Source organism: Pseudorca crassidens, chromosome 2, assembly GCF_039906515.1.
Source record: "Pseudorca crassidens isolate mPseCra1 chromosome 2, mPseCra1.hap1, whole genome shotgun sequence".
NCBI classification, from domain to species: Eukaryota; Metazoa; Chordata; class Mammalia; order Artiodactyla; family Delphinidae; genus Pseudorca; species Pseudorca crassidens.
The window spans coordinates 150697436-150716562 of NC_090297.1; the positions used below are offsets into that span (position 1 = coordinate 150697436).

At 53.4% G+C, this 19127-nt stretch overlaps 1 protein-coding gene across 1 annotated transcript; it reads left to right on the plus strand.

The window, feature by feature from the left end:
- Positions 1–448: 448 nt before the first annotated feature.
- Positions 449–18453, plus strand: NUAK2 (NUAK family kinase 2). Its single transcript, XM_067729249.1, has 7 exons — positions 449–818; positions 9589–9709; positions 12304–12455; positions 12810–12875; positions 14799–14918; positions 15465–15597; positions 16281–18453. The coding sequence occupies exons 1-7, from the start codon at positions 573–575 to the stop codon at positions 17342–17344; spliced, it is 1902 nt and encodes a 633-aa protein (XP_067585350.1). The 5' UTR covers positions 449–572; the 3' UTR covers positions 17345–18453.
- Positions 18454–19127: the final 674 nt, after the last annotated feature.

Sequence of the window (19127 nt, forward strand, 5' to 3'; positions counted from 1 at the left end):
ATGGGGAAATACTTTGGGGACCTCTAGTACTGTCAGGTTGCCCCTTGCTAAATGAGAACAGCACAATGGAAAGACAACAGGTGCCTCTAACCAGGACCAAGAGCCTCTCAGGGGTAAGCGCTGTTCCAGAGCCCCTGAAAATTTCTGGACCCCAGTGGTATCAACCCCCGCCGCCACTCACCCAACACCCCTCAACACCCCCACAACATCTCCGCCCCGCCCCGCGTAGCCGACCCCGGCGTAAGGTATTCCCCTTGCCTGACCCTCGGGGGCCCAGGTGGGCGGGGCTCCATTGACACCTTTCCCAGCCTCTCTGGGAGGAGGCGGAGCCAGGGACCCGGCAAGCCAATGCTGGCGGTCCTGGTCACGCGCAGCCGGCGATCAGGCCAATGGGTGCCGGGGGGTGTGGCCAGAGCCTCTAGTTCAGGGCGTTTATAACAACTTGGAATTCGGCGCCTGGTCGCGCGCCTTGGTACGGCTGTGGATTCTCGCGCCGCGAGTGGGCAGGCGACCTGGGCTCTAGGTCTCTCTGCCCAGCCGATTCCTCCTCTGCCCTCGCTCACCTGCTCGCCATGGAGTCCTTGGCTTTCCCCCGGCGCCTCGGCCCGGCTCCCTCGGCCACCGCTGCCCTGGCCGCGGAGCTCGTTCGGCCTTTGGCCGACGGGCTCCTCAAGTCGCCCAAGCCCCTAATGAAGAAGCAGGCAGTGAAGCGGCACCACCACAAGCACAACCTGCGACACCGCTACGAGTTCCTGGAGACCCTGGGCAAGGGGACCTACGGGAAGGTGAAGAAGGCGCGGGAGAGCTCTGGGCGCCTGGTGAGTGCGGCTCCCTCTCGCGGCGCCAGCCGGCCAGGCTCGGGAGTTAGCCGCAGGCGGCGGGTGATGGAGGGTGGGCCGGGAGCTAGTGCCTTGCTTGGTGGACTTGCCCGCATTCAGTCTTTACCGCGCTGAGGTTGCGTATGTGTATGGGGTGCTGGTAGTGTTCACTGTAGAAATTGGCCATGGCTGTAGGGACAATGGTCGTGGACCTGAGAACCCCACCAACTCCGGTCAGCAAGTGATGATTGCCAAATAAGTGAGGCGGGGTGCATAGAGGACGAAAGGTGTCCAGAGATGAGAAGGCTTCCTAAAGACGATGAGACTTAAGTGGAATTTTGCTTGTAACAGACTATCCAATAGAGTGGGATGGGGAGAGGAAGTAGAAGGCACCTGATCTTAGCAAGGGGTTAGTAAATGTGTGTAGTTGAGTGAAAAAGTGAATGAAGTGTCCAGTTCCTCAATTCAGTTCTAATAGTCTGGCAGCCCAACATACTGTGGAGATATCACCCCCTCCCGGGGGGCGCGGGTGGGTTTGACATTTAGGTCCTTTCCAGGTCTAAGATTGAGTCAGAGTTTCATTGTGATGGGTTTTTAATTCTGGTAAATGTGAAACTAGGCTCTCGTGAAAGATCCACTGTGCCCCAAGATACCTTTGGGTTTGGGGCCTTTTCAGGTATGTGTCCTGTTAATTTGGGATGTGTGTGTGTGTATAGTAGTAGTAATCTGTGGGACCTTGTGTAATTTACTTTATCTCTGTACTCTGTTTCCCCTTCTGCAAAAATGAAGAAAACAGAGCCTCCCTCACAGCTGCTATGAGGATTGAATGAGATACAAATATGAATTTAAATTGTTGCTGACAATAGAACCCGCCATGAGAACTGGTATTTATATTTGAAAAGGCTGGCCCCGAAGGGATAGCAGTTTTGCCAAAAGTTAACAATGGTCCCCAAACTTGAGTTTAATGTGCATAGGAATCACCTGGGTGCTTGTTTAAAATACTTCTTCTCTAGTTCCACACCCAGAGGATTTTATTCTGAAGGTGTAGGATGGGGCCAAATAACCTGTATTTGGGGGGACGGCTGCGCCCTGCAGGCTTGGCATGTGGGATCAGGACGCAGATCAAACCTGTGCCCCCTGCAGTGGAATCGCAGAACCTTAATCACTGGACCGCCAGGGAAGGCCCTAAGTACTCTGTATTTTGACAGGCCTTTTAGGGCAGGTGGTTTAGGGATTGTTTTGCCAAATCCAGTTGGGTGCTGGTTATGAGATGTGCATGTATGTGTGTGTGCCTGCATGGGTGGCCATGGTCTGCCCTATCAGCTGTGGCAGGAGTTACCTCCCCAGACTGTTTGCTTTTGCAGCCAGTAGATGGTTTCAAATTCAAGAAGTCATTTCATTGGTGAAGGAGAGTGGATGCTGGGGAAAGGGAATGGATTATGGCCTCATCAATAGGACCGAGTATGTTTTTCCTGCTAACACCTGGCACGGTCCCCAGTTGCCTGCTGCCAGGTTACAGCTATTGGGCAATCATGTACTTCCTGGCTTTCCTTTTCTTTCTCTTTCTATAAAGTGTGAGGGCCGGGTGAGGCTCCAGGCTGGAGACAGCTGGGCCCAGGCTTTGTCAGGGGCTCAGCTGGAAAATAGCTGCTTGTGGCTCGTGCCTCTTTTGGGGGGCAGACTGGATTGGGGGCACTGGGGTGGCCTGGAAACTGAGATTGAAGTTCAGAAATCCCATTAAGCTCTTGACCTGGGTCACCGCATGTGTGTCTCTGTGTGTGTGTGAAAGAGAGAAAAGGAGAGATCATTGATTCTGGAATGAGATAAACCAGCTTTCAGTTTTCAAACCTCAGTGGCTGTAGGCAGGGATTCCAGCTCTTATTACATCAGAACAGAGAGAATTCAGAAGGTGCTCCCTGGCTTCATGTCTCTTGTATACAGGGAGCCCACATCAGGAGGAGTGGGACCTGCCCTAAAGCTCCCTGATCCATAGACCGCCCTGTACTTCTTGCTCAGGGTCTCCCTCCTCCTTGGAGAGCAGCTCTACGCGCTGCTAATTGTTTCTCAAAATTCTGGAGAGGAATCCTCCCCCCACCGCACCCCCATTCCTGTCTCTTCACTCTTCTCCCTGAAGAGAGACCAACCTGGTGCCTCAGGATCTTCAGTGGGGGAGAGGGGTGTGGGAGCAGCCCACAACCTCCCCTCAAAGTGAACTGAGGGTTCAGAGGAAAGCCCGCTGGGTGACTTCCATCTCAATTTCTCTCCACATTTCGCATTCCCACCCTGCCTGGATAGGATTCTCAGGGGCCAGATGGGATTGTCCAGAGGGAGGGGCAGGTGAGCAGGACTAATGGCTCCTCCAGGAGGGCATTAAAGGAAAAACCAATATTTGCTCTGGATCTCCTAGCTCTGACTACACTCCTGGTAGCCACATGGCATTTCCTCCTTTGACTCTCACAGCTCTCCTGACCACCCCTCCCCTAAAAACAAAAACACCTGCTAGGGTCCCTGGAACGGTGGCGTCCCCCAAAGCCTTTAGGTTGATCTGCATGGAATTTTTACTCCATGAGGAGCACAGGGGAGTCCAAGGGGACAGTGATCTGGGGCAGGGGTGCTTCTGTCTCATATATTGGATTGTTGCATGGGATTTCAAAATGTTTGAAAATGACTGAGATGGTCTGATTCCTTCACTGACAGATGGGGATACTGAGGCCCAGAGAGGGAAGGGGACATGTCCTGTGGCTGGTTAGTGGCATGCCTGCAACATAGGCTCCTGACTTGACCACCCCACGTGCTAGATGACCAATACTGAGTCTTGCACTGGGAGTTGGCTTTGGGCTGAGCCCAGGCTTGCCTCAGTGTGCTTTGTCATTCCAACAGCTAGCTCCGACTGCCTTTCCCAGAGCTCCAGGCGCGCTGAGGGTGGGAGGAGTCACTGGGAACAACCCCCACCCCCATACATACTGACAGTGTCGAGAGATCCCGAGTAGGTGAGCTCCACTACATTTTACTTTGTCAGGAAGACTGCTCAGCTCAGCATCAGAGTGCAAGCATTCAGAATCCTGGCTCTACTGCTTACCGGCTGTGTGACCTCTGTGTATCTCAGTTTCCTCATCTGTAAAGTGGGGATTATAATAATTCCTACCTCGTGGGGTCCTCATAGGATTAAATAAGATAATATATGTGAAGTGCTCAGCACAGTAGCTGACACACACAGTGTTACTATCCCAGCAAGGCTGGCTTTGTTGAGGTCCTACCCTCCCTCTCTTGGGGGAGGGAGAGTCCACCCCACCCTGGGTCTGTCCTGCCCTGAGCAAGAGAATGGCTCGTGCTCAGCTTCCCTAAGCCCTTTGGTCTCTACGTCGTTCAAAGTCCCAGCCTCTCCTTTAGCCCCTGATCCAGAGAAGGGCTCCCGCCTGGCCAGCTGCCAGAGGCCTCTTCTGTGTGGTGCTGCCCTCCCAGCTCCTCCTGCATCTGCCTGCTCAGCAGCAGGGAGGGAGACTCCAGCTGCAGGTGACTCTTGTCCTTGGACTCTGGCCAAACCACACAAGAGGGCTGGGCAGGGAAGCACCTTGCCTGGCAGCCTGGCAGAGTGGGCAAAGAAAGGGTGGGCACAGCATGGGGTTTAGGGGAAGCAGCTCAGCCTCCCCTCAGAGCCCATGCCTGCTCCCAGCCTGGTTCTCTGGCAGGCTGGGTGGGATGGTGAGCCATCCCCACTCTGCCAGCCCTGGCCAGCCCAGCCCAACCTCTCCTGCATTATCTAAATGGGTCATCCTCCAGCTCCTTGCCCCACCTCCCAGAGGCAGCTGCTCCGTGAAAGGCCAAAAAGGAGTCAAGGCTCTTGGCTCCAACTCTGGGTGATAGCTATGACCAGAGATGCCCAGCTTGTACCCTCTCTCCCGGCACCTGAAACCAGTACCTCTAGATCTTCTTTTTCTAAGACCTTTCTGCCATCCTCTCCTGAATCCAGATTATTCTTTTTTTTTTTTTTTTTTTTTTTTTGCTGTACACGGGCCTCTCACTGTTGTGGCCTCTCCCGTTGCGGAGCAAGGCTCCGGACACGCAGCCTCAGCGGCCATGGCTCACGGGCCCAGCCGCTCCGCGGCATGTGGGATCTTCCTGGACCGGGGCACGAACCCGTGTCCCCTGCATCAGCAGGCGGACTCCCAACCACTGCGCCACCAGGGAAGCCCCAGATTATTCTTGATCTGAGTTCCTGTGGGGACTGGGAGGAGAGAAGGCAGTGTTTAACCAGTTGAGCCCCAGCGCCCATCTCTCCAACGTCTTTGTATATCTGTAAGTGGGATGAGGGTGGCTGGTGGTACTGCACAGCCTGGCCCATGGCAGGGTGTGGGGCATTCCCTTCTCCAGGGGTAGGAGGCAGGGAGCTGGAGGCAGGGCAGAGCATCTGCAAGGAACTTTTGTCTTCTGAAGTGGTGGTTTCTCCAGGCAACACCCCTCCATCTTGGGTCCTGACAGCCTTGATATGTTGAGGAACCTCGGAAGAGTCACCTTTCTGGACTTTTGTGTTTGCCATTTACAAAATGGGATAAGGAGTTAGCTCTGCTGCCTTTCCAGCATGCAGGGCCACAGCGGCAAGAAAATCACTGGGCTGGTATCAGTAGGAATTTTGCTCAGGCAGGTAAACATAGATATAGCATGGGGCCTCTGAATAAACCTATTATAACAATCCTTGGTTAGCACCTTCCTGGCGTAGTAGCACGTGACCCATTTCTGAAGAAGCTCAGCGGAGAATGCTAGAGTTTGGAAGGGAGCTTAGAGATCCTAATGTGCAAATTCGTGTATAGTTCCTTTCCTTTCTTTCTGGCCTGTGCTCAAACCTTTCTCTCTGCCTGGAATGCCCTTGTTGCACTGCCCCCCTCAAAGGCCTGCCCACCTCGGCTTGGCAAACCCCACACTTCCTTCAAGATCTAAAACAGAGTTTTCCCCCAGGGGTGATTTGCCCTGCTCCTCCAGGCGAAGGAAGCTCTCCAGTGCTCCCGGAGCCCCTGGGCAGCCAGGGTTCTCAACCGTCATGTTCATCACACTAGACTGGACCAAGGGCCTTGGCGCAGGGGCTATCCAATTTTTGTCTGAATCCCCAACACCTACCATAGCGCCAGGCACCTACCATAGCGCCAGGCACGTAGTAGGCATTCAGCAAATGTTTGGAGGATAAATGTCCTTTTATTTTTCAGATGAGGACATTAAAACTAGCCAGGCCAGTTAACAGGATCATTTAAGTGACTTGTCTCGAGTTATGTAGCTCCAAAGGGGCAAATAAAGACTAGATACCTGGGCTCTTGACACCCCTCCACCGATCTGGTGTTCACATTTATATTGTCATTGTTGTGCCTCTGTTTCCTGCCCCCTCTGAGTAGGGTGGCCGTATAATATAACATCTCAACTCGAATACTTTGCGGAGTAAAAGGGGCACTGTTAATAATTATACGGGATGACCCAGGATTGTCCCCAGGGAGGTGGCCTTCCTACCTCTGGGTGATCCATTCAGCGACTGTTTTTCTCTTCCTTTCCTCTAGTCACTATATTTGAATGGTTGCTCAACTATATTGCAGATGAGAACAAAGGTCCCTCAAAATGAGTTCTCACAAACATGGCTGACTCTCCACCCATGCCTTGGAAAAAGGGCAGAAAGTCTTATCTGGGCACTGGTGCCATCAGTCAGGGATCAGCCCAATGACTTAACCAATAAATATTTATTTGTGATTTGTGTTCACCAGTAAACAGTTGAGGTCTGTCCAGTGGGACTAGGATAGATGGGGGAACAGTGGCCCAGCCCCACCAGGGCAGTGATACATGGCTCTTCTTGTCTGTCACCTGCTTGGGGACTGGTGGAGGCATGAGGACCTAAGTTGTTTCTTTCCTGGGAAGTACCAGCCAAGCTGTGGTCTCCTAAGACCTAATATAGACAATGCGGGGTGGGGGGGTGGGGGTGGGGTCCTTGACCTCACCCCCTGAGGCCAGAGCATGAGCTTGCAGGAGGATGGAAGTGTCCACTAAGGATCAACAATTCTGATTTTAAACAGTAGACTTCCAGAGTTGAAAGAAATAGATCTCAGGATTCAACTTGTACACCCTCTACCCATGCAGGGACTCCTTCTAGCACCCCTCAGAGCCCTTTATTTTTTTGAAACCTCATTTCTTTTAGGCCTTGTCTTCTTTAGAGCTCTGCCTCCTAGCCCACGATGATTTATCTCATTGTATATGTTTGTGTGTGTACAACTGTACATCCAAGATATGCCTAGTTTTTGCATATGTGTGTTTCTTAAGCTCTCAGATATTTGTTTCATTATCTAGGTATGTGATTTACATGTGATTTTTTTTTTTTGTTATCTATTAATTCAGTTTTATGGGCCTTTATCTGAAGAGCTCATGGCATTTTATCTATTGTCTGATTTTTTTCTTTTTAACAGGAGAAAAACAAATTTAATTTCACATGTACAGGAACCCCCCCCCCCAATTATGTGGCTTCCCAACAGTCAGGCAATTGAGGCTTACCTGCCATCCTGAGCTAAGGAGAAGGGGGCAGGGGTCTGGCATTGGAAAGGGGAGGACGGCAATTCACAGAAAGATGGGAAGAGCGAATGCTTGGTAGATGAATGTTTGCTGGGCCATGCAGATAAGTCTTCCTGATGAAAAAAGTTATCTCTGCTAATAGCGCTCTCTCTGGCACAAGCCTCCTATCTAAATTCTTTAATGCAGTGAAGGGAGGGATAAAAAGCTCTTCTTGAGCCAGCTTCATTGTCTTCAGCTCAAAATCATCCACATGCCAAAGTGACAGTCTGGGGTAGCCTGCCCTGAGCCCCACCACCAAGTAATGCAATTACGTTTCAGTGCAGGCATTTATGTTCATATTTATAATCATCATAACCTTTAAAGTCTCGGCAAACATGTTTAGTTGCCACTGGATTGGTGTGTCCTCATGTACAAGTGACAACTCTTTCATTTGTACCTAGAGTTCATTTTTTGCAGTTATGAGACCATAATTCTTTTCTGCAGTGATAATTCATAACTGAAAAATTATCAGAACATTATCTGATATATCAAGACAGTTGCAGCTCTGGAGTTTCTATGTAGGAGAGACGTTAATGGCTCTAGTGGGTTGGAATTAGGAGCAACAAGAGTTGTCTTGAAGCTTCACTGTATTGTCTGATTTTTAAAACAAAGAATTCAGAGAGAAAAGAACTAGTCCATAAAATCTCCCCTTCAGGGAGAGAAAAAGGGTCTGGAGAGGTGTTCAGGAACCAAGCTCCAGGCCGGTTGGAGGAGGATTTAAGCCCCTTCCCCCCATCCCCACCCCCTGGGCAATTCTAAGCCGGGGATTTTTCTGCTTAGCTCATTGCGGTGGTTTGGAGCAGAAGGGGTGGGGGGCGTGAAGAGAGCGCCTGAGGTGCAGCCCGGCCCCTGCAGCTGCAGCGTGGGCCCCTCCAGGGGCTTGGGCAGGAGACTCCATGGTGACCGTCCCTCCTGCTGCCATTGTCCTCCCTGCCCTGCTCTGGGAGGGCGAGAGAGCCGGGCCTCCCCTCTTTCATGGATGCAGCTCCAGGGGAGGAGCGGGGCGGAGGGCATGCCATCCCTGGCCTGTTGCCGGGGTGACCAGGCCCAGGGCATTGTGAGCTGCTCCTCTTACAGGATTACGGCTGTTCCGCATTCTTGTCTGAGGGGGACACAGGCCCGAGGCCCGCGGTCCGCAGCGGAGCCGGAAGCCTTTGTCTGCCTCCAGAGCCCTGTGAAAGGGGGATTAGAGGCCCCGCCCCTTGGGCTCTGGGTTCCCTTTTTTCCACCTCCTTTTGAACCTTGAGGGGAGGCGAACCCTCCTGGGAAATGAACGAGGAGCTGTTTTCCTCAGCCTGTGCCTCGGGATTTCTCCTAACTTGCCCCGCTCCTGTGAAGGGGAAGTCTTATATTTACCATTTGTGTCCTTGGACAGGACTTGTCAGGAACTGACCAGCCCTGTGACACCCCACCCCATACCCGCCCAGCGCCTGATGCCAGAGTTGTAGCCTCCGAGGGCCCCGGGGCATCTATATGGTCACTTCACAAAGTCAAAGAAGGAAAGCACCCCAGACATCTTAGTCCAGCCTGTTTATTTCACAGAAAACGAGGCTGGGAGAGGGCATGGGCCTTGCCCATGAGCACAGCAACAGAGCCTGGAGGGCCCAGGTCCCCTGACTCACCACGCGGTGTCTTCCCCACACACTGCATGCGCTGTTGGTACTCTGTCACCATCGCTGCTCAGTGCGGTGGAACAGAGAAGGGGGCGAGATGCCTCAGTCTCTAAGAGCTTTGCTTAAGCTGCTTCTTGGCGGTTCATTCTCCACTTCCTCTTGCCTCCCTCCACCCTTCCTGAACCCACCACATGTACCAGCCAGAGAGTTTAATCCTTAAATGGCATTTTCACCTTTACGGACAAGATAGCAAAGCCCAGAGGACTCTGTTTAACTGTCTAGTTGTTTGTTTGTTGCTGGGGGAGAGACATTACTTACCTAGACCGAAGAGACTAGCATTTTTTCCATAACTTTTTTGGGTGATTTTTGTGTGTGTGATAAAGCATATGTAACATAAAAGGTTCCCTCCAGCCTCTCTGCCGCCCGCCCCAGTGAAGGGTGGAGAGGCTTCTCTGGGTGCGCGCTGTGGCCTTTGCAGCGGCTGTAGGCAGATCACCAGGGTCAGGGCTCCCAGAGTGTCCTCAGGGACGCCTTTACCTGCCAGACCTTTCTCCTCACTCTCCTGCATTCTCTGCTCCCAGGTGGCCATCAAGTTGATCCAGAAAGACAAAATCAAAGACGAGCAAGATCTGATGCACATTCGGCGAGAGATTGAGATCATGTCATCACTCAACCACCCTCACGTCATTGCCATCCACGAAGGTACAGAGGTGGAGCATTTGAAGCTGTGTGTGTGTGTGTGTGTGTACGTGTGTGTGTGTCCAGTTGGAACAGATGACACAGAGGTAAAAAAGACACAGGCTGGATTTGAAACCCAGCTATATGACTTTGGGCAACTAATTTAATTTTGTCTCTGGGCCTCAGTTCCTCATTTGTAAAATGGGATAATCCCACCTACATCACAGGGTTGTTGCAAAGATCAAATTAAATGTCACCAGGGAATTCCCTGGTGGTCCAGTGGTTAGGACTCTGTGCTTCCACCTCAGAGGGCACGGGTTTGATCCCTGGTCAGGGAACTAAGATCCCGCATGCCCTGTGGCACTGCTGGAAAAAAAAATTCAAATTAAATGTCACCAAGTGCTCCTCTCATGGGAGGAACTCCACAGATTGTAGGCATTTTTGTTCTTAGGTTTTCCGTACCGGAACACTGTTTCCCCAGACGAATGAGATCCTTAGCAATCTGGGGGAGGCTGAAACATACGGGGACCTGCACGCGTCTCAGGTGTGTGGGTGCTGTTTTTCTTCATATACAGGAGCCAGACCTCCTGTCCTCTGAATCATTCCCGCCATGGGGCTGGCTTCTACTTCTCCTCGTCTCTTGAAGCCTCCTCTTGCTCTGACATCGGTGCTGGCTTTCCACTCCAGCTGCCCTGTTCCCTGTGACCCAGACAACAAAGTGAGCAAGAGAGGGTGATGAGGGAAAGAGGGGGAGCAGCCTCCCACACACACCTGTCTGCTTCCAGCCTTTACCTAATATCAGTTAGACAGGAAGTGAGGAACGGCAGGAACAGCAGGAAGGAGGAAAGGGAGGCTGTGGCTTTGCCCTCAGTCTGAATATTCCTGATAGGAAGAAAGAGAGGTCTCCTCTCTTAAGTTCTGTTTAGAGGAAGACTTAGGGCAGAGCCACTGACATGGCCCTGTGGCCTGAGCCTTTCCCATGAGCCCTAGCAGGTGGCTGGAAGGCTAATTGTTTCTCTGTTTATTTCCCCCAGGGAGGAGTTGGTTAAGCCAGGCTAAGCTTGGTGATTGGGCTGTGTGTGTGTGTGTGTGTGTGAGAATTCTTCCCCACACCCATTATCTACAGCTAGGTCTGGGAACTGAGCTCTGAAGCTTAGGATGTAGCTGCTACTTACTGCACCTTCAGATTCAGCAAATGTTGGGGTGTCATAGTTACTGTGTATCTGGTAGACCTCCCCCAGATCCATCCCCATCCACAGACTTTAAGAGATATGGACTGGGGGGAAGGCTGCAGTCCTGGGAACTGACTTCTAACATAGGTGCTCTCCAGAATGTGCCCTGGCTGGCTCCTGACCCCCAATTTTACGGCACAAAGTTTGCACACATCCTGCAGAGATGTGGAGAACCACAGGGGTGGAGCCTCAGCTAGGCACCCCCCAGCATTCTGGGCCACTGTGCTCCCCTAGGAAAAAGCACAGTCCTCCTGACCATGTATCCAACTGCCTGGGAGCTGGGACTCTTCTTGGGAGAAGCCTCCTCTCTTAGCTCCTTCTCACAGGCTAGACAGTAATCTCTCTGGGGCTGGCTGAGCAAGCCAAACTCATAGGACTCGTTTGACACAAAGATGCAATATCACAAAACACAGGGTGTGTTTTGACACACACCCTGCTGAAGGGCCAGTTTGGTGAACCAGCCATTCCCTACTTTTCCAGGAGGCAAGACAAGGCCTGAGGTGGCAATAGGGCCCCTTCCTCACATGGAGATGAGCCAGCTGGAGTAGGCTGGCTGCCAGGAGCCCAGCCAGTCAATTAATTACTAAATATTTATTGATCGTTTCTATGTACAAAGCCCCAGCCTGGATGTTCTGGACGGGAAGTCAAAGATGTTAAGGGTGATCAATATCTCAGCTCTCCACGGTACTTTACAGTTTACAAAGCACTTTCATACTTTTATTCCTCTTCTGATCCTCAAGTCAGGCATTATTATGGGCATTATTTTTCAGGTTTATGCGTGAGGATGCTGATAATAAATATAACAGTAGGTACAGTCTGTTGAGTGCTTGCTTGTATGTCAGAGCCCACACCAGCTTGCTCCGCCAGCCTGAGAGCTGTGACTAACTTTTATCTATTCCTCGCCCCAGCTCTGTGACGTTGCTATCATTATCCCTCTTCAAATGAGGAAACTGAGGCACACTGATTGAATAACTTGCCGTGGTCACCCAGCTAGTAAATGATGGGGGCAGGATTCAAATCCCAAACCTACATTCTTACTGATGTATCTAGAAGAGATTTGCCCAAGGTCACGAGGCAAAAAAGTACTGAACCAGAGAGCCTGGTTTTTCATTCTCATCCAGTGATGTCTCAGAATTTGCAGGGTAGTGTTAAGAATCCTCCAAAGCCTGAACTTCCAAGGAAAGGGAGGGTGAGCCAGTTCCCTTGGCCTTAATTCGTTGCTACTGGAAGGTGTTGGGAGCATCAAAGGGCACTGTCCTGCCTCATTAGCAGATGTCTCTGGTGGGAAGTCCTGTCTGGTTTGGGGGCCTGGGAGTGATCCGTGTTCCCTAGTGGGGAGCAGTGCACTCTGGAGGGGCCTGACATTCCTGCCTTGCTCTGCCCCAGTGTTTGAGAACAGCAGCAAGATCGTGATCGTCATGGAGTATGCCAGCCGGGGCGACCTATATGACTACGTCAGTGAACGGCAGCGGCTCAGCGAGCGCGAAGCCCGGCATTTCTTCCGGCAGATTGTCTCCGCCGTGCACTACTGCCACCAGGTGAGCGGCACCTGCCTCAGCCCTGTGCTGAGGGGGTGGTCCCTGGGGCTCGGGGGCTGGTTTCACCAGAGAGATTCCATGACTGGTCCAGGATCACACAGGGAGATCGAAAGAGGCAAGACTCAGGTCTGGACTCAGCCTGGGGAATGTTGGTGTCTCTGGCTTCAAGTCTCTTGGCTGGGGTTGGAAGGACCATGATTTGTTGTAGTACGTACCAGTAAAGATGGGCCTCCCAGCCTACCTGTGCTCACCCCCACGCGGCCCCCTTTGTGTTTCCCTCACTGTCCAGACCAGGTCCTCATGTCCTTCCCTCCCTGGTGGCCTTCCCCTGACCCTCCTCCCTCCCTCTTTCAGAACAGGGTTGTCCACCGGGATCTCAAGCTGGAGAACATCCTCTTAGATGCCAATGGAAATATCAAGGTGAGCCTCACTTCTTGTCTAAAGCTGCTTCCCTACCCCTCCCCAGCCTGTCTGCACTGTCCCTTGCCAAGCATCTCTAAGCCCCTAGGGGCTTCCAGAAGGAGCTGAGCAAAGCTCAGACTCTTATGTGGGTACCGATAAGGACCGTAGCCATCATCCGCTTCAGTACCTCATTCTATGGATTGAAAGCTGAGGCCTTATGATAAGCAGTGATTTGCATAAGGTCCCACAGCTAGCAAGTGGCTGAGCCTCAGCTAGAACCAGAGTCTTCTGACTCCCTGACCAGTGCTCTTGACGTCACAAGGCTGAAGGAGTCTAGATCTAAGGTTGGCTTCTGCTCACAGCCTTGGGACTGGCACGGAGAGGCCATGGCCTGAGTTCTCCCCACCTGCACGCATGCACATGCACGCACGCATGCGCACTTTAATCTGCCGCAGTTAGGTAGCCCTTTAGCACCTTTCACCACAGCAAGCACTCCAGAGCCAGCTTCCTGCTTTCTGCAGCTGCTGAATTCCCGTGTCTAAGTAGTTAAATTTAGGCCTGAGAAGTTCAGGTCGATGTGATAAACTCGGGTCTTGGGGCTGGAAGGGGAGATGGCAAGGGCTGGCCCCTGCAGATACCTGGAAGGGCTCTGACTCTGCAGTCGGACCCTCCTCAGAATCTTCCCGAACCCAGATCATAGTCCTTTCCCCAGTGGCCCCTGACCTGTGCCCTGAGGTGCCCTGAGGCGCCCTGGCACTGAGTTCATTTTCCTTACCAGTTCCCGGAGTAGGTGGGGCTCTCTTTGATGCTGACCAGGAAGGGGGAAGCCAGAGCCAATAAATCCACACAACCCAGGCAGGCACGAACTTTCCCATCTGCACCAATCATCTGCCTCATTATAGGCTTCAACTGGTAACTGCCTGATAGGAGGCCGATAAAACCCATAAATGAAGGAGCCAGAGTTCATAAACAACTTCTCCCCACCCTGGGCATACGTGACCGTCTGCTGGGGATGAAGAGGTTGGGAGCAAAAGGGCATTGGCCTCAGCCTTTGTCTGAGGATAGCTGGCGGAAGGGCCTTTCTGAGGAATGAGAAGATGGGCTTGGGGCCCCTCAAACCCTCAATATCAGAGGGCTCAGGAAGTCCTGTAAGAAGATCCCTTCTACTAGGCTATAGCCATGACCGTAATCTTTGTTCTTCCTTCAGTACTGCTTCTCAGCTATACTGGGCTGACCCCAGTCCCGCCACCACGTTCCTGCCCGGGTGTGAGCAGAGAGATGCATTCTTTGCTGGGAAGGGCAGCCCAAGCCCAAGTCATGGGGTAGCTTGCTTCTGAGGTTCATGGCATTGGCATAAGACATTGTCTGTCCCCCTCCAACTGGTAGACCCTTCCTTTAGTCAGTAAGTGGCCGTTAGTCCCACCCATGGGTCACAGCTGTGCTAGGAGTTGCAGGAGGGGTGGGGGCAGGAGGTCAGCATGGGAAGCATATTGATGTGGCAGTATGAGGAGACGGAACTGACAAGCAGGGGCTACCGTGAGCCACTGCAAATGGTAGGGCTTCATGGGAGGAGGAGATCTCAGGGCAATGGAAGGCTTCCTGGAGGAGGTGGGCTTGCTGGGTCAGGAGGATGTGTGTAGGCAGAGAGAGCATCCCTGGAGTAGAGTACAGCGTGAGCAAAGGGGCCTGGGGAACAGTGAGGACCCTGAAGCTCCCCGACACCTCTGCCTATGCTTTCCTCATTGACACAACCTCCAAAGGACTCTTTCTTCCAGGGCCTGAGCTGTGTTGGTGGTGCCCGGTATGGGGTAGGGGTCATGGGCACCCTTTCCTGCTGCTAGGGCCTGGGTTTCCCCGGGGTCTGGCGGGGGGCAGACCAGGAGCTATAGAACAACACAGGCCTTGGTGTGACCCCTGCCTGTGTTTGACCCAATTCTGCAGATCGCTGACTTTGGCCTCTCCAACCTCTACCACCAAGGCAAGTTCCTGCAGACATTCTGTGGGAGCCCCCTCTATGCCTCGCCCGAAATCGTCAACGGGAAGCCCTACACGGGCCCAGAGGTAAGTGTCTGGACTCCTCCGCCAGCCTGCCTCAGCTTAGATCCTGAGAGAGGGATGCGCTACTTTTCTAGTTATTCCCTTTCTCAGATCACAAAACTCACTTCCCCACCAAAGTAGTGTGTGGCCGGGTCTCTAGCGGGAGTGGCAAAACTGGAACAAGAGTCTTCTGCCCCCCAGTCTGGTTCTGTGCCCCTCACCTTCCACATTCCCATTTCCTTTCCCAGCCCCCAGCCAGCCTCCCTGGAGGGATGGTATCTGTCACAACCAGCACTCCTGGCCCAGAAGGGATGACCTTGTCACTGATCTTATGTTTGTGGCTGCTTCTCCCAAGGGGAGGCAAATGACAGCAGCTCTCCATGAACCTCAGTCCCTTCTGCAGCGTCACCCTCTCTGCCCCTGGGTACTAGAAGGAGGTGGTCCTCAGATACACTGGGCTCTGGGTTCTCCAACATGGGCTCCCTTTTCCCCATGGTACTGAATGAAGGTGAGGCTGGAAGCCCTCTAGCCTGTGGCATGAGGAGGTCCTTGATCCTCTCTCTCCCTCAGGTGGACAGCTGGTCCCTCGGTGTTCTCCTGTACATCCTGGTGCATGGCTCCATGCCCTTTGATGGGCAGGACCATAAGACGCTGGTGAAACAGATCAGCAATGGGGCCTACCGGCAGCCGCCTAAACCCTCTGGTGAGTGAGAGGTGTAGGTGTTCTCATCTAGGTGCTGGGTGTCCTTTGCTCATTCCTGAGGCAGCGATTAAACAGTGACAGTAAAGTGAAGAGGGCAGCCCACTGTGGATGGAGTGTGCCTTCCACCTCAACTCCTGCTGCCATCTCTTTGCCTCCTATGTCTGTGGCCTCTGAGGAAGGAAGCGATAGCTCCTTCCTTCCTTTATGGGCAAGCTTTATCATATTCGGAAAGTGCTTCCTAAGGTCTAGCTGAGATCCTCTTTGCTACAGTTGTCTCGTTTCCTACTGCTTTTGTCCTTGTCCTTAGAAATCTTTTTGTCCTTTCACGTACGATGTGTAAGGCAAGAAGAAAGGTGTGAGGACCTTGGTTTACTCTTGAACAGTCCCTACCTTCAGAGGGTTGCATGTCAGTGGAGCAAAGGAGGATACACACTAACACATAAACATGGCTGTGGTCCTGAGGGGTGGTGGGATGGAAGAGGAAATCTGACAGTCAATCCAGGGAAGCTGGAGACTGGGGGCCCGGCCCGGGCTGCAGCGTGTCTGGAGCCCTAGGTGGGAGTGGCATATCTGACACAGGAGTGAGCAGTGTCTTAGCACAAATGGGGGTAAGCCAGTGAGGGGGACTGTGGGTGCCCATGCTCATGCCTATGGATCTGAAACCCTTCTCCTTCTTCTTTTAGATGCCTGTGGTCTGATCCGGTGGCTCTTAATGGTGAACCCTACCCGCCGGGCCACCCTGGAGGATGTGGCCAGTCACTGGTGGGTAAACTGGGGCTATGCCACCCGTGTCGGGGAGCAGGAAGCTGTGCACGAGGGAAGGCGCACCGGCGGCGACTCTGGCCGGGCCTCCGTGGCTGACTGGCTCCGGCGGTCCTCCCGCCCCCTCCTGGAGAACGGGGCCAAGGTCTGCAGCTTCTTCAAGCAGCACGCGCCTGGAGGCGGGAGTCTCGCCCCTGGCCTGGAGCGCCAGCATTCGCTCAAGAAGTCCCGCAGAGAGAATGACATGGCCCAGACTCTCCAGGGGGACCCAGCTGCTGACGCCTCCCCTCGCCCTGGCAAGGGCAACCTCAAGCTGCCGAAAAGCATTCTCAAGAAGAAGGCATCGACCTCCTCGGAAGGCGCAAGGGAGGGCCCTGAGCTTGGCCCCGTCCCTGTGAGCCCAGGACAGGCTGCCCCCCCGCTCCCCAAGAAGGGCATCCTCAAGAAGTCTCGCCAGCGGGAATCCGGCTACTACTCCTCTCCTGAACCCAGTGAGTCTGGGGAGCTCTTGGATGCAGGGGACGTGTTTGTAAGTGGGGATGCCATGGGGCACACGCCCCCCCAAACCTCAGGGCTGCTGCTCCATCGCAAGGGCATCCTCAAACACAACAGCAAGTTCTCCCACGCTGCCCTGGAGCTCACAGCCCACACCGCTTTTGGTTCTTTGGATGAACTGGCCCCACCTCGCCCTCCAGCCCGGGCCAGCCGCCCCACGGGGGCAGTGAGTGAGGACAGCATCCTGTCCTCTGAGTCCTTTGACCAGCTGGACTTGCCCGAATGGCTCCCTGAGCCCCCACTGCGGGGCTGTGTGTCTGTGGACAACCTCGTGGGGCTTGAGGAGCCCCCCTCAGAGGGCCCTGGAAGCAGGTCCCTGAGGTGCTGGCGGCAGGACCCCCTGGGGGACAGCTGCTTTTCCCTGATGGACTGCCAGGAGGTGACAGAGGCCTACCAACAGGCACTGGGGGTCTGCTCAAAGCTCAGCTGAAGGTGGGGGGCGTTGCCCCATCCCAGCTGGCTCTAAGACGCAGCTGGCTGCACCCTGAGGGGAAACTGCCTTCTTCCCTGCCTCCCAGGACCAGCATCCCAGCCCAGAAGGCTGGGAAGGTTTGCAATTGAGCCCTGGGGAGGGCTGGATGTGGGAAGTGGGCAAGTGAAGTGTACTGAGGGTTCAATGTCTTCAGCCGCATGGAACCAAGAAGGTAGTAGAAGGGAAATGAGTAGAGAAGTAGAGAGGAAGGCCCAAGGCTGAGTCCAGGTTGCCTGTTTCTTGTACACATAGTAGGGCCGCAGAGAGCTGGAAAGAGCGCTCCCAGCGCCCAGCTCCTATAAAGAGTAAGTTTTGTGCATGGTGCCCTCCTGCCAAGGTGGGGATGGAAACTCTTGAAGTTCACATACGCATTCCCATCTCCACCAACCACTCAAACTGGAGTGTGGCACCCCCCTAATGTGCCTGGGGTGTCCTGGGAGTGGTCTTCTAGAGTGTGCCCTTCCTTATTTATCTGAGCAGTAAGAGAACACAGCCTCTGTTTCCTCAAAGGTTCTCTCCCCTTTCGCATCCTCCAAACCTGGCCCAAGCCTCCTGGAGTCGCTGCTATGAATCTAAAAGACTTGAAAAGGCTCGGGCTGCTATTGGACATCATCTCAAGGGGCCCGGATTCCCCTGGACCCCACCTTGGACCTCAAAGACTCTGAACTTCTCTAGCCTCCAAGCTGCTCCTGCTACTGAGAATGGATGTGTCTGTTTCTCTGGGCTTTCAGGGCCTAGAATGTTCTTATTTATTTTTATGTTTTCAGCTCTGCATTTTTAAAATAGTGAATCTTACTGTTTTCAATAATGTGAATACTATGTTCTGGGGAAATGCACTATGACATCTAAGTTTTGTGTACAGGGAGATACTTTTGCAATGATTCCCTAGTGATCAAGGGGAAGCCGGGGGCCTTTTATAAATCTACATGTCCCATCGCTCTGTCTGGAAGGGGTCTCTGGCTCCCTCACTCCACGCCCTGATTCTATCTACCTGATGGTCCCTCTTCCCTTCTGTGGTGGCTAGAAAGAGCCACCCCATTAAAAACCAGAACGATGATTGGAAAATAGCTTCTGTGGTTCTCTTTGGGGAAGTGGGGGCACAGGTCTTCGAGTTTTCTCTTAACACACACTCCCTTGGGCTCTCACAGATGGAAAAAAGAGAACCTGCTTCATAAAAAGAAAACACACACCAAAAACCGAGCTCTTAGCTCCAAAGGACTCCCTGTCACACCTCCATCAGCGGTTCTGCCCTTGTAAACACCCAGCGGGGAGGGTGCCCTGGGCTAAGGGTCCCAATTCGCTCCTCCTGCATTTAGCACTAAAGAACTGGGTTTGGCAGATTATACAGCCCTGCCCCCACCCTTCCCCCTCCTCTCCCATCCCTCCCCCATCTAGCTCCGTCCCCTGCTGCTTGTAGGCACCTCCACCGCCTTTATTCTCTCCCTCCAAAGAAATCCCTTTCCCTCCAGTGCAGGCAGCTGCTCCCCACTCCGCCCCCCAACCGCCTGACTCTTAGAGGAAGTGAAGAATGCTTGGAATGCCCCCCTCGTTGGCCGTCCCTCTCCACCCCCTGCAGAGCATTCCCCGGACTCCCGCTCCATTGAGAAACTCCCAGGCTCTGAGGGCTAGGATGAAAGGGAGGATAAGGACAAAGTGCAGGCAGGCAGCCGGCTGGCTCCAGCTTCAAGCAGGCTCCCTCCCCCATACCTCCCCCGGCTCTGGTGTTCGCAGGCCCCCAAAC

What these genes read in the sequence shown, in the direction of transcription:
- NUAK2 (XM_067729249.1), top strand. Translation starts at nt 573, where the DNA reads ATGGAGTCCTTGGCTTTCCCCCGGCGCCTCGGCCCGGCTCCCTCGGCC. An exon ending in CCGTGCACTACTGCCACCAG is followed by an intron (nt 12,456 to 12,809) that starts GTGAGCGGCACC and finishes TCCCTCTTTCAG; the next exon opens with AACAGGGTTGTCCACCGGGA. An exon ending in ATGCCAATGGAAATATCAAG is followed by an intron (nt 12,876 to 14,798) that starts GTGAGCCTCACT and finishes CCAATTCTGCAG; the next exon opens with ATCGCTGACTTTGGCCTCTC.